This window comes from Equus quagga, chromosome 3, assembly GCF_021613505.1.
Source record: "Equus quagga isolate Etosha38 chromosome 3, UCLA_HA_Equagga_1.0, whole genome shotgun sequence".
NCBI classification, from domain to species: Eukaryota; Metazoa; Chordata; class Mammalia; order Perissodactyla; family Equidae; genus Equus; species Equus quagga.
Window position 1 is genome coordinate 7787453 of NC_060269.1, and position 14029 is coordinate 7801481.

The 14029-nt window shown below is 38.5% G+C and overlaps 1 protein-coding gene across 1 annotated transcript in view; it reads left to right on the top strand.

Moving 5' to 3' along the window:
* ANK2 (ankyrin 2) overlaps positions 1-14029 on the top strand; it is a 223803-nt gene that overhangs the window by 78379 nt on the left and 131395 nt on the right. Inside the window, exons 5-6 of the mRNA XM_046656002.1 lie at positions 7407-7505; positions 11895-12080. Of these exons, the coding sequence (XP_046511958.1) occupies positions 7407-7505; positions 11895-12080 (285 nt within the window). The remainder of the gene's footprint in view (positions 1-7406; positions 7506-11894; positions 12081-14029) is intronic.

Consider the following 14029-nt stretch of genomic DNA (forward strand, 5'->3'; position numbering starts at 1 on the left):
CAGGAGTTCAGTAGTGGCTTAGCCATGACATTATGGCTCATTCTTTCATGAGGTTGTAGTGAAGATGTTGACCAGGGCTAAAACCATCTGAAGGCTTTCTTGGGCCTAAGATTCACTCCTAAGGTGCTTTTGCACATGGTAGACAAGTTGGTGCTAATCGTTGGTGGGAGGTCTCAGTTCCTTCTCCTGTGAGTCTCTCCACAGGCCGCTTGAATATCATCATGATGTGGCAGCTCATTTCCTCCAGAACAGGTGATCCATGAGAGAGCGAGACAATAAGGCAGTGACTTTAAACCCTAGCCTCTATCACACGCCATCAATTCCACCATAATCAATACAGTGGAAGTGAATTACTAAGTTGGCCCGCATTCAAGGGGAAGGGGAATTAGGCTCCATTGTTTGAAGGGAGGCGTGTCAAAGCATTTGCAGTCATGTTTTAAAACCACGACAGGCATGAAAAGGAACTTAGATCCTATTCTACTTTGTTCATTCACCCATTTAACAAATATTTATTGAACACCTACTGTATGCTAAACGTTGTTATGGGCACTGAATAAGCCCTCTCAGAGAGTGTGAGACTTGTGTCAAGGCCTGAAAAATGAGAAGGAAAGGGTAGGAGTCCCCAGCATCTCTGCATCTGCTGTGCCTGCTTACTTCGTCTTCTCACCTCAGCCTTTGTAACTGGCCTGTCCGCTTGGTGGTCCACTCAGTCTCTGGGCTAAACTTTCCTCAAATGTAAAATGATGAGTTCCCTTTTAGCTATGACATTTTCATCTAGGAAAATAGGGCAATTTCTTTTAATCATTGAAATATACTTAATACACTTAGCAGCATAGGACTGAAAGTAATGACAAATAAAATAACAATGAGCAGTTTACAGGGAAATTAGTTTATACACCCTTAAAGTTTTCATAATCAGTTTCCACTCTTTTAGCTTAGGCTTGATCTATGAAATTACCTCAGGTTTATCTTTAGTTGGGTGGTAATGTGTTATGCATGAATTGACATTTTCTATGTTACCAGTCTGGCTAAGAGATCTTTGAATTTTTTCTGTTTTTAATTTTTAGACCTGCAAGAATTCTTTTCAAGTTGCATTCTTGCTTTGCTTTACTCATGTTCAGTGATTTTCCTTACTGTTCTTTTACTATTCACTAGACTCATTATTAGGCTTAGAGAACAGAATTCCCCAAGTGAAATATATGCCTGCAGCAAACACAGTCAGACTTCCCGTACAAACACCACATCTCTTGAGGGACGGGGCAAGTGAAACCAGAAGAGAAAAGAGCAGCAAAGAACATTTCATTTTCTCTGGATCTACTGTCTTCATTTCCTTAAGGCATCCTCATTTCCCCTCAGATCTGTGTGCTTGGGCCAGAGTCCCTTCTTCATGGTGTGAAGTGATCACTCTTTAGTGCTCTGGCAGCATCTTATTTATCTTCTCTTTCAGTGATTATAGTATGTATTGAGCTGTAGATGACTCTCTATACGTGTATTCTGTGAATTCCTTTATATTTCCTGCTCTTGAGGGCTGGAACAATGAAAATCTGCATGTATTACTCTCAAAATACCTAGTCTGGTGCCTAGGTGAAAAATTTTAGAACACATTTAGTGCCTTAAAAAAGACCTTCTGAATTGAATGGTAACATTGACTCTTGTGTTAAGATAAAAGTAATTTTATATGATCTATCATTTCAAGTCATCCAACTGATGAATATTCACTTGTATGAAGAAAGAATAAGGTTATACATACCCGCAAAATTAAGGCTGAAAAGTTAATATTCTTTAAAACTTGGTAATAATGATTATTCTTGGAGTTTTGGTCCTTATCCAATACATTGATGCTAAACCATTCATTACTTTGCATACTGACATTGTCTCTTTATAATTTTTTTGAAATGACATATAAATATCAATAGATTTACTTATTTTAAAAATGTTCTCAAAAACTTCAATAAATCTATATTTGATGGGTAGACATAAAAATATTAGCTCCTGTTCATTCAGCTTTCCCAGATAATCCAATTACCAAAAAGAATTCTCACCAAGGGCTAAAACCTGATGATTGAGTCACAGTTATATCACTAATGAAAATAGGAAAAACATTTTTTGTAATATTTCAGTGTTTGAATTCTCTAAAATGCAGCATAACTACTGGATTTGAAGGAAAGTGTTATAATTTTTTAATAAGTCTGAGAAATATTATCAATAAATCGTAGACTGTTACCACTACTAATCTTGGAGGGCTTGAAGTAGAATATAAATACATGAATACCAAATTACTTTTTTAAATATCAAAATTATATTCATATTTTGAATCCTCCCTTCTCATTTGGATTATTACAAAACCTTCTTTCTACTCTTCCAGAGTGTACTCTGGTCATTTTCCAATTCATCCTCCCCACCCCTGGTAAATTAATGTCCTTCAAATGGAAATGTGACCATGTCAAACCCCTGCTTAAAACCCTTCAGTGACTTGCAAGACGTCAGAATAAAATTCAGACTTCTCAGCACAGCAAGCGGAGATGGACGCCCATCTGTCTCAGCCTCCTCTCCCCACCAGTCATGCTGAATTCTTCACAATCTCTATATGTTAGTTTTCTCTTCTCTCTTTGAAAAACCTTTCCTGCTTCTAGCCTAACTTCAGTGTTTTTGTGACTAGTTCAAACCGAATCATTCCCAGTGTCTTCCAGCCTTCACTCCCAGTGACTTCCTTCGGCTATAATTTCCTCATCCAGTTTAGTTCTGTGTCCTGCTATGTTCTCTTTATATCCAACACATAACTTCTTTTTTATTTCTTTTTATTTTTTTTATATAAGTTTTTTGGTTTTTGTTTTTGGTTTTTTTTAAGATTGGCATCTGAGCTAACAACTGTTACCATCTTTTTTTTTTTCCTGCTTTATCTCCCCAAACCCCCCAGTACACAGTTGTATATCTTAGTTGCAGGTCCTTCTAGTTGTGGGATGTGGGATGCCGCCTCAGCGTGGCCTGACGAGCAGTGCCGTGTCCGCGCCCAGGATCTGAACCCTGGGCTGCCGCAGCGGAGCGCGAACTTAACCACTCGGCCACGGAGCCGGTCCCATAACTTCTTTTTTAAAAATAGGAAACTAACTATAAATGTGTTCACTGACCGTAGTACCATAGTTTGCTGACTTGCCCATCTCAGCCTTGGATCGTGAGCTCCTCATAAACAGAGACTTTGCCTTTCATCTCTGAATCCCTAGAAGTGAACACGTGATGCCTCGCGGTGAAGGCTCACCAAACACAGTTTTGTTGAGTAAGTATAAATAAAGGGCAAATAATAATTTACTATGGAAAGAATAATGTTCAAAATATTTAATAACCAGTTAGTAGGGGCACCTATTGGTCATGTTGGAACTACTGTTACAGCTGACAATGCTGTACTCATTGACACTCTCCAAGTGTCAGCTGGGATGTGGATCTCTTTGACTTTTTGATACCAACAAGGAGAAAATACATATCCTTCCGTATCCACAAGCAGGCAGGCTATTTTAGAAAAACGTAGAAACATAATATCCTGGAAAGTACCTGGATGCATGGACACCGAGGCCAATAATCCTGTGGTGTTAACCTATCTCTGTGTGAAGATAAAAGCTTCCTCGTAAACCTGACAGTGGTGTCACAGTGCTCCTTGCCCTGTCCCAAGCACGTGTTTCCCATTCTCTGCTGGACTATTTCTTGTTAAATAGCATCAGTGAGGTAAGAAAGGATAATTTCCCACATCTTTAGGACCTGTAGTAAATCTTTTCTGCCTTCTTACTACACATATTTGGTAACAGTAAATATCTCCCTCCTTCTCCTAGCCAAGATGTTATCTTGGCTCCTGTTTCTTTCATCTTGTAGATTCACTCTTGCAAATATTGCGAAAGCTGATTCACCCCTACTTCCGTTCTTATTTCCCACCACCCCAAACCAAGGCATCTGTGGTCAGCAGAGTGAACTTTCTGAAGTGCAAACGTGGTCATGGTACTCCCTGCCCAAAACCACTCAGTTGTTCTGAATCACCTATTACAAAGTTCTCCAGGTCATTTCAAAAACCAAGCTTTTTAAAAAATGCATGTGCTTTGGCTTGAGGAGACTGCAGTTCAGTCTGGTGTCAGGGTGGTATGTAGGCAGTCAGTCTTGCAAGTTTCCACAGGAGTGTCTATCACACAGCCAGGCTGAGGACCACACTTGATCCCCAGCTCCTTGAGAGGGAAGAAGCCTATTCGTGGCTGGTTCCTGTCTGTCATTTCCAGTTCACTTATTAGCTGGGAGACTTTGGCCAAGTTACCCAAGTGTTTGAGCCTCAGCTGCCTCAGTTCAAATGGGGATAATGATACCAATATTACAGCACTATTCTAAGTATTCGGCCATCCAATTTATCATCCCAACTGAGACACTACTAATAATTACTCCACGATACTGTACACAAATTTTGACTATCCCAGGCAAACAGGGGCATGTGGTCCCAGTAATTTGAGGTGATATATTCAAAGCATCTCTCCCAGGGAGTAGCATGGAGCATTTCTATTTTTATCATCCTTCATATGTGCCTCTCCTACTCTGCTAGAAGCCCTTGCATGCTCAGGTTGTGGCACAAGGCACAAACTGTGTTCATGATGTGCTCTAACCAAGATCCTGAATGTTTCTCTGTCACTGCCCTTTCCCCACGATATACTACACATCATCAGCCTTGACATTTTTCCTTTTTCTTTCTCTACCACTATAGCCCAGCATTAAACTTGCAGGGCCCAGGACAAGAGTGTAAAAGAAGCCTACTTACAATATATTTTTTTAAAATTAAAAGCTATATATCAAGCTAACTATTAAATAAGTATCTCCTATCCTCCTACCCTGACAAATATATTATGATAACAACATGGCAAGTCCAGACTTCGACTTCTCAGAAACCTTGCAGTTCCATGCAGGATGGTGGCTGAGGGGAGGGCTGATTCTGGACCCTGGCCTACAGCTGGCCCCTCTTCTCTGCACATCCTTGGCTCCATCCACACCACCAAAGCATCATATGTAAATATGTAGACACCCCAACCTACACATTCAAGCTCTGCTCATCTCCTACTGCCACCCTCCCTAGCAAACAACTCTAGTGGTGTGTATTACATTCCTGTTGCTGCTATAACAAATTACTACAAATTCAGTGGCTTAAAGTAGCACACATTTATTCTATTATAATTTTGGAAGTCTGAAATTAGTCTTGCAGGGGCTAAACCAAGGTGTTGGCGCTGCTGGCTCCTTCTGGAGGCTCCAAGTGAGAATCTCTTTCCTTTGAGTCATGCCCCCTCCTTCCATCTTCAAAGCCAGCAGTGTAGTATCTTCTCTCCTCTCTGACCTACTGCCTCCCTCGTATAAAATCCCTTGTGATTACATGAAGCCCAGCTGGATAATCCAGGGTAATCTCCCCATCTCAAGATCTTTAACTTATCACCCATGCAAAGTTCCTTTTGCCATATAAGGTAAGATTTATAGGTTCCAGGCACTAGGATGTGGACGTATTTGGGGGCCATTAGTCAACCTACTATGGGGTGTACATAGCAACAGACTCTTGGCAGGATGAACCCAAGGAAGAAGTCTGAGCAAGCACTGGAACCACACTTGGGGCTGCCTAAGCAGGGGTTCTGGTGGCCGCCTGCCTGGGGTGTGGTCTGGAAGCAGGGGAGCTGCAGGATCAGAGTGGGCATGTCCCTCTGGATGGATCCTGCCCTGTTCAGCTGGAGGAGGTCCCTATAAAGCCCAGGAACCAGGGCAGGAGCCCAAGGATGGCGCATCTCCTTTCCCTTATTGATCTGGCAACCGCGGTCTATTTCCCTTTCTCGTGATCTGATTAAGATTCTATCAGAGGAAAACATGTAAGCAAATTGTTTTATTCTATTAAAAGTTCTTTTTCTCTTTTTGCACGTCTGCCTTTTACTTGTCATGAAAGAGCCTTACTGCAAACCCACTCATTGTTTTTAACCATCCTCACTGGCTTTCCCTTCCCTTGAAACTTTAATTCCATCCTTCCGCCACCTCTTCAGTCTTCTTAAAATATACAAGATCTCACCTGTTTGTGTGTTTTAAAAAACATGCTACCCAGCTAGCAAGTTATCCAGATCCTACAAAACGCTCAGTTCATTCTCTTATATTTCTTTGTTAGAAATTTTCCTCTGCCATTTGAAGCCTGCAGGTTTGCTTTTATAATCAAATTTTACATTTGTCTTGTTCTACTTGTATACTCTGTATTTATATTTTGCTGGATCTTGGCCATTTTGAATAATATTTCTACACTTACACAATGTATATAGAAGAATGTTTGAAAAGAGTTGTTTTTCTCCCCTTTAAAGTTTTTGAAAATCCCTGAAGTATCATCTATGTTTTTACTTATTCTCATTGCTGCATTGAATTTTTAAGGGACTCAACTATGTTTTGAGAGAATTGTTAGATTTGAGAGTTTATTAATAATTTCACTTTTTGTCCCCAAAGTTTTGTGGGTTTTTTCCTTAGTGAGATATTACATATTGCAAAGGATCCAATGAAAAGAAAATTTGACAATTTAAACTTTGTTTTAAACTCGTTATAATATTTTAGTGGTTTTCTTCAATCTGTGACTACATATTAACGTTTTAATTTTATCATAGTGTGTGCCCCATGAGGGCAGATGTCTACCTTGTTTATCACTGTATGTGTGATGGCCCAGCTACCAGTGTCTGGATTTCAGTAAATAATTGAATAAATGAATGTGAGAATTAATGAATGATAGAATTTCAGAACGGTTTAAAAAAAGTAATACAAAGATATAGAGTATAAACAATGTTACTTCAATGAGAACATTGAAATATAGATTTCTTTAAATTTTCAATCAGATTTGCAATCTCTCCTAGCCTATTCTGGAATGAGTAATAATTTATTCTTCTAAAGGTGCTAACCACACTGTGTACATTCAAGATAATGGTGGTCTGTTGAGATAGTTTATGGATTGATAAATACAGAAGATATTTTATAAATATTATTTTATATATATGCTATATATAGTGATAATTCTATATATTATGTAGATATTAAGAATTATGTAGATGTTAAGATACTGAAGATCTTTAGTTTTAACACAATGTTCGATGATGAGAACTGTGAATCTCTGGTGCTGAAATGAAGACAGGAAATGAGGGAACGTCTTTCCTCTCCCTTTCTCCTCATTCTTTTAGGAATTGTGTGTAGGAACTGGCTCACTTCGATTTTGTCTAGTTTTAATTGGTAAATATATGTATTACTTCTTCGGGGTGAAGACATGTCCTATGCCTCACCATTTCAAACGTCTATGTCATAGTACTCTCTCTTTCCTTGCCTTCTATTCTGCCCTGGTTTAAACTTTACAGATGATTGAAGGTGTCTTTTTTATTATTTGTCTTCAGAATGGCTTTACTCCTTTATACATGGCCGCCCAAGAGAACCACATAGATGTTGTAAAGTATCTGCTGGAGAATGGAGCTAATCAGAGCACTGCTACTGAGGTAAGACTGTCGAAGGTTCAAGTTCTTTGATTTTAACGTCTGTATTCTTTATATCCAGCTGCTAAGGGTCTCCATTACCCTGTCTAAAATATGCGAAGAATGTTCCCATCACTGTCACAGTTGACAACAGTGGCCATGAATGAATGGCCCCGTGCACACAGTTCAAGGAGTTTATGCCTTGATTTGTGATTCATGTCCATTTATTCTTACATGAAATCATGCTTCCATCATTTTGCCATTCTCTAGATTTGAGGAGCTTTGTACTTTTCCAAAATTAGATTACTATAAGTTTTACCCTTCTCTATTCATCAATGTTTTACCTTTGTTAGGATCCAATACAATTCCTTAAGGGAACAGTTTTTAATGATCAGAAATAATTCACAGATATTTGTGTTAGCACAATTTGATGAGGAATATGTCACTAAAAAGAGCTGTTCCTATTGTCTGAAGCATAAATTATGGCATGTAGCTGTGTGACTATGATTATGGTGACAGCTGAATAGAATGTTCAAAGTCAGTCCAGTATCCAAACGTTCAGGATACCCGGACATGAGAAGAGGTTGGCATGGGCCAACTGAGAACATCACTTGCCTTTTCCTATGCGTGTCCTCCAATAAGCAGAACTTACTGTGTACTTTCCTTCTTATTTTTGCCTAGGCAGATTAACAAGCAAGTTCAATGTTGTTTAGAACAGTGATTTCTAAGGGATGCTCCAGAAGCCTTTGAGCTCGGAGAAAATGCCTCAGGGATTAGGAGGTTGGGAGTGGGTGACGTGAGAGAGAAGGGGAAGAGAGTTCCACTGGGACATGCCTCTCCTCACCCCTTTCAACCAGAGTATGCAGGCTTTGTTTTTCCTATTTCATATTCTGCTCCTCCAATGATCAAACTTTAAAACTCCTGGGCTGGAGTGAAAGATGACTGATAGATTCTTGTTACTCAGAAACTATCTTGATAATTTTTAATGTTTAATATGACTTTCTTTCTGGAAATTAAGTCTTTAGGTGAAATAAACATGAACTCCCTTCTACCCTGCATTGTGGGGGGAGAGGTCATTATAATCTATTAAATCCATTTCCAGTTCCTTTGGGAGAAAAAAATTTTATGGAGTCAATCACAGTAACTTTCTGACAGCTTATTCGCATTAGTTAAAAAGAAAAAATCCGGGTCCGGCCCTGTGGCCGAGTGGTAAGTTCGCTCACTCCGCTTCAGCGGCCCAGGGTTTCACAGGTTCGGATCCTGGGTGTGGACATGGCACTGCTCATCAGGCCATGCTGAGGTGGCATCCCACATGCCACAACCGGAAGGACCCACAACAAAAATATACAACTATGTACTGTGGGGGCTTTAGGGAGAAAAAGAAGGAAAAATACAAAAAAGAAGATTGGCAACAGTTGTTACCTCAGCTGCCAATCTTTAAAAGAAAAAGAAATTCTAAGAAACCACTATTAATGGGACCATGTTTCCTGCTTATGACTGGAAAACGCAACTGCCCAGTATGAAATAATCTCAAGTTCTCTATTCAGCACACACAGATTTTACACTCTTACCAGAAGGCTACAGCGTGATTGTTATGATTTGGGACCATTCTTTTCTGAGACACTAATTCTATCAATGAGTACCCTGTGAAAACCTTCAGGCAAAGCTTGAGCGACAATATGAGACTGTATCTCAGCATCAGGACCTCTGAGAAATGTACCAAAACAAGGAAATCTATGTTTGTTTTATTTTATTTCCTTAAAGGTGGAATCACTTACCTAAAGAAATCTTTATACTACAGAGTTCTTCTGCTTGCCAAATAGACTTAATATTTCTAGTGTGTGATTTAGGGAAACTCAGCTCGCTGGCATTCTCAGCTGTCTCAGGGCTCCTTCGGGCTGGCCTTTTGTAGCATTTCAGTCTCGTTCCAAAAATACCCCTTTATGCACATAACATTGGCAGAGGCCATGTTTCCCTGTGATTCTCAGAAAATTTAAAACTCTCACAGAAATGTGGCTTTTGCAAGTGAATCATATAAGGTTTTGAATCCCAGCTTTGACATATGTATGTATACCTGTTATTTGTTTTCATCTTTTAATCATTTAAATAACTAAAATGAATTTTTCCTGACTGGTCATATATGAACTTGGTTAACCCTCCACTGCTGGCCCTAATGATTATCAATAAACACGCATGTGGACAAAGCTTTGCACATTCCCTTTTAGTCTATCATTCTGTAAAAGATAACACCTTCATAGGGCTGTATAGTTGATTACTATTTGAGATTTTAGGTTGTATCACTAAGTACCTTCTACAGTTTGGTGCACATGTGTGAATCTGCCTAAAGATAACACTCTGAACTCATTAGTAGCCCCAATTTGCAACAATTAATTCCCGAGGCCAGCCCTGTGGTGCAGCAGTTAAGTTCGCACATTCTACTCCGCTGGCCCGGGATTCACTGGTTCGGATCCCGGGTGCGGACCTACGAACCCCTTGTCAAGCCATGCTGTGGGAGGCATCCCACATATAAAGGAGAGGAAGATGGGCACGGATATTAGCTCAGGGCCAGTCTTCCTCAGCAAAAAGAAGAGGATTGGTAGCAGATGTTAGCTCAGGGCTAAGCTTCCTCAAAAAAAAAAAAAAAAAGAAAGAAAGATTAATTCCTGATCAAGATATTGTGACCACTTTAAAAACCAAATAATTATGAAATCATTCCATATGGCATTGACTCTCGTGTTTGAAAAAGAATATTTAATGTTTTGAAATTTCCCATAATTATAGCAATTAGCATTGGTAAATAAGTGATGAAAAATGAAGCTACTGAATTTTAATACGTTTCCTTTTTCATAGAGTTAGTTGAAGTACTTGAAAAAAATCATTCTCGATATTTACCTTCCTCTGTGGAGTATAGATTAGAATGAAATCCACGTGGTGGAGATCAAAGTTAAATTCTCGGAAGGGAATTCACTGTCCTTCCACAACCATTTGTATAATTCTCTACTTTCTTCCTTCTTCTTCAATGTTACCAAAGTTGAAGGTTAAACCCTTTTTAATTAGGTTCTGTACTGTCAGCAAATGCCTTGTCCTACACTCCTCTATTATAAACCATCCCACTGTTGCAGGGCAGTCACATGAACGATGTAGGTGAGAGCCTGTTCTTGCCTCACCCATGGAGTGCTTAACTGGTGCCAATCAAAGTTCCCAATTAAGGCCACTATTTGTCCTCTTATGACACCACACACTTTACTCTTCCATTCTATCAAGTAGGGTGTTTATTTAAAATTTAATTCTTATTTTAAAAATTCAGTTCTTTTTGTGGTAGTGCATAGATGACACCATTCGTTTGAGGAAAATGATTTTCCCTCAAAAGCCTACAGTTACCTTTTTAAAAATTATTGTTGAAAACAAATGGAGTGGTTGGATTGAGGTAAACTGCCATTGTCTCTAGAATGCAGTCATGAAAGCGCCATTCTATTGCCCTCATCTCTTGTCTCTATGAATGGAAACTTCTAACTCTGCAACTTATTCTCAAGCTTTTGTGCAGTAAGGGAGGTCTTATATATTTCTCCTACTTACTTGTCACCTTTCTGTTAACTGAATACTTGTTTCTGGAGAGAAATCACGGCTCCCAAGTTTTCTAGCATGGTCATCTATCTAGCCCTAAGACTCCTAACTCTGATGATCTGTGCTACTGATTTTTTTTTATTGTTTTCTAAGTTTAGAATTTAGTTTAGAATTAAGCTGATTTTTTTCACATTACCTAGCACTTGTAATTTTAGATCTAACTGATCTAAATAATATAAAATTCAACTAAGTACAAAATTAATGAATTAGCCTTATTTGCTGAGGAGTTTGGGATCATATGATGTCCCAGACTTCCCAAATTAATTGGTAACAGACCATTCCATTAACAGTTGTTATTGCTTTTCCCTAATCAATACAAAGAGAATTAGCAACAGAGATATTTAGCAACTTGCATAGTTAATTATATAATTTACTTCCCTCTCTTGGCTATCATATCTTTGGTTCCCAATCAGACTTGGACATCATTATTTCTACCCTTCTCATTTTCTCCTTTCCATAAGCAGGCATTACTTAGGGTTGGTTCTGACTTTTATTTTTCCATTCTAAACATACATTTGAGCACATCCAGTATGCAATATGCTCCGTTAGGGAATGCCAATGTTTTTCAAAATATATAGAATAGAAATTAAGAAAACAATCTGATGAAGTCAATCCATAGTATTGCAAATAACTCATGTCAATCTGCTTTAGTCTTCAAAGTAATATTTAATCCTTTTGCTTTGCTTGCCAGTTTTCATCGTTACTTCAAAAATTAGACACATCATTGCTTAGCATCGAATCCCACACTTGCAAAAGTTAATGAAAGATTTTTTTCTTCTGTTTTACTAGGACGGCTTTACGCCTCTAGCTGTGGCACTCCAGCAAGGACACAACCAGGCAGTGGCCATCCTTTTGGAGAATGACACCAAAGGGAAAGTGAGGCTGCCAGCTCTGCATATTGCAGCTAGGAAAGATGACACCAAGTCTGCCGCACTCCTGCTTCAGAACGATCACAATGCTGACGTGCAATCCAAGGTAAAAGCTGAACACATTGTGGAGAGGAGCTCTTCGCTGCCAGACTCCTCCTGGGAGATGACAAAGTAGGCCATGGTGATAATGCAAAATTACTTCTGGTCATCAAAAGAGATAAAGTACTTTCAGAGGTATTTTGGAAAAAGGGGATTATCTATTGGGTACAGTAATCAAAAAAATTAAAGATAATTTTCTTTAAAAGATAAGGTTCAGCTTTTTAGAAATCTGTTTGTTTATTCTATTTATAGTCAGAAATAATAGAAACAGAATTAGAAAGATAAAATTGTATTGTGTTGTATTAGGAATGTCTTTTCTTGGTAGAATGCATTTTGGCATGTTGGAACAGTGTATCCACTTGCCGTGAGAAGATTGTTTCCTTCATTTTGCACTGTGTAATATCTTCCCTCTTTTTCCCACACAACACTGCTTCAGATGATGGTGAATAGGACAACCGAGGTACAGTATTGTGGTTATAACCAAAATATACCTTGTTTTTATTTATTTTAGTTTTTTCCCAATTAGAATAAATGCTCACTAATTCGTACTAATGATTGGAACTTCCATTATTAGGAAATTAATTTGGAAACTTTTCCCATAATTGAGGCAAATGGATAATTCAAAAAAATTAAGGTAACATATATTTGAAGCATTATTTAATCATTGAAACTATTTAAATAGCTTATTAGGGTAGAGCAGGATATGAAACTTCATTAATATATATTTTACTGAGTGAGCTGTACTATTAGCTTTTTGCCAGTAAGAGATGTGACTTACTTCTCTTCATGAGAATTCTCAGGCTAGAGTTTAGCAAAGTGAAATTTAAGGAGATTTCTCGGTCCCTGTTTTAATCCTTTTGTCTCATGGTTGCCCTTTTTCTCCATATTTTTTTAAACCACATTGTATGTGATCAATAATGATATTGAGCATATCAGGAGCAAAGCATTTGCTTTTATCTTGCTAAGTCTTACAATACTTGCAGTGGAATCGTCTATTTTCCACATCCCAAGATAAGTCACGTCGATCAACAAGAAAACTCAGTGCAAAAGCCTCTCAGGATAGTGTGTGTGTGCATGTGTCTGTGTGTCTGTGTGTGTGTGTTTGGTGGTCTCTCGACCTTTGCTCCTGAGACGCATGAACACAAACATTGTTGAAAGTATATTATAAAAATTAACCAATATTCAAAGGCAAGTGACTAATAATGTAGGTTGATTTTCACTTTGTTGAGGGGAGTTTGAGACGAACATCTCATCTGATCACTGTGGGGGTTTGGAACATACACACTTCGAATTTACTGAGAGTAGTATATTTCTAAACTAATATCTTGTTTATTGACAAATTTACCCACTGAGATGTGAATATATGTGAATTATTCATATCACTTCTTCCGTTCCATATCTGTGCATGGAGCTTAGGTCAGAGATTTAAAAAAAGGCCAACTGCTCGGTGAAATTGCTCAAGACTGCAACTGTACAAATTGGTATCTTGATTACTGACTTTAATACCTTTAATTTTTTAAGTGAATTTTGGTAATTGTGTAAGATACATATCTGAAAGCAGTAATGGCTTTCCACATTGTGTTGAAAGCAGTGGGTAGGGTAGATTGGGACTGAATTAGAAATATTTCTTTGAGGACAATAGAGTAACAAAGAGGGGAAGCCGCTGCCCTGATCATCCTGTAGGAAGGTGAACTGAGCCTTCTGTCTCCGTGTTAATCAGGGGAGAGCTCCTCTCAGGGGCTTATTCCAGCCTCGTGTTGATCCAAGAGTCACAGCCTGAGGCAGCATTGTGGATGGTCAATGAGGCTGTGTCAGACAATAAATTAGTTTATTTTTGAAATTGAGAAAAGTAATATTATTATGGTTGGATAATTTGAACACGATTCACCAGCAATCCCTATGTTTTTCTGAAATTAAATTGTGACTTGAATTACAGACGCACATTCAGGACATGTC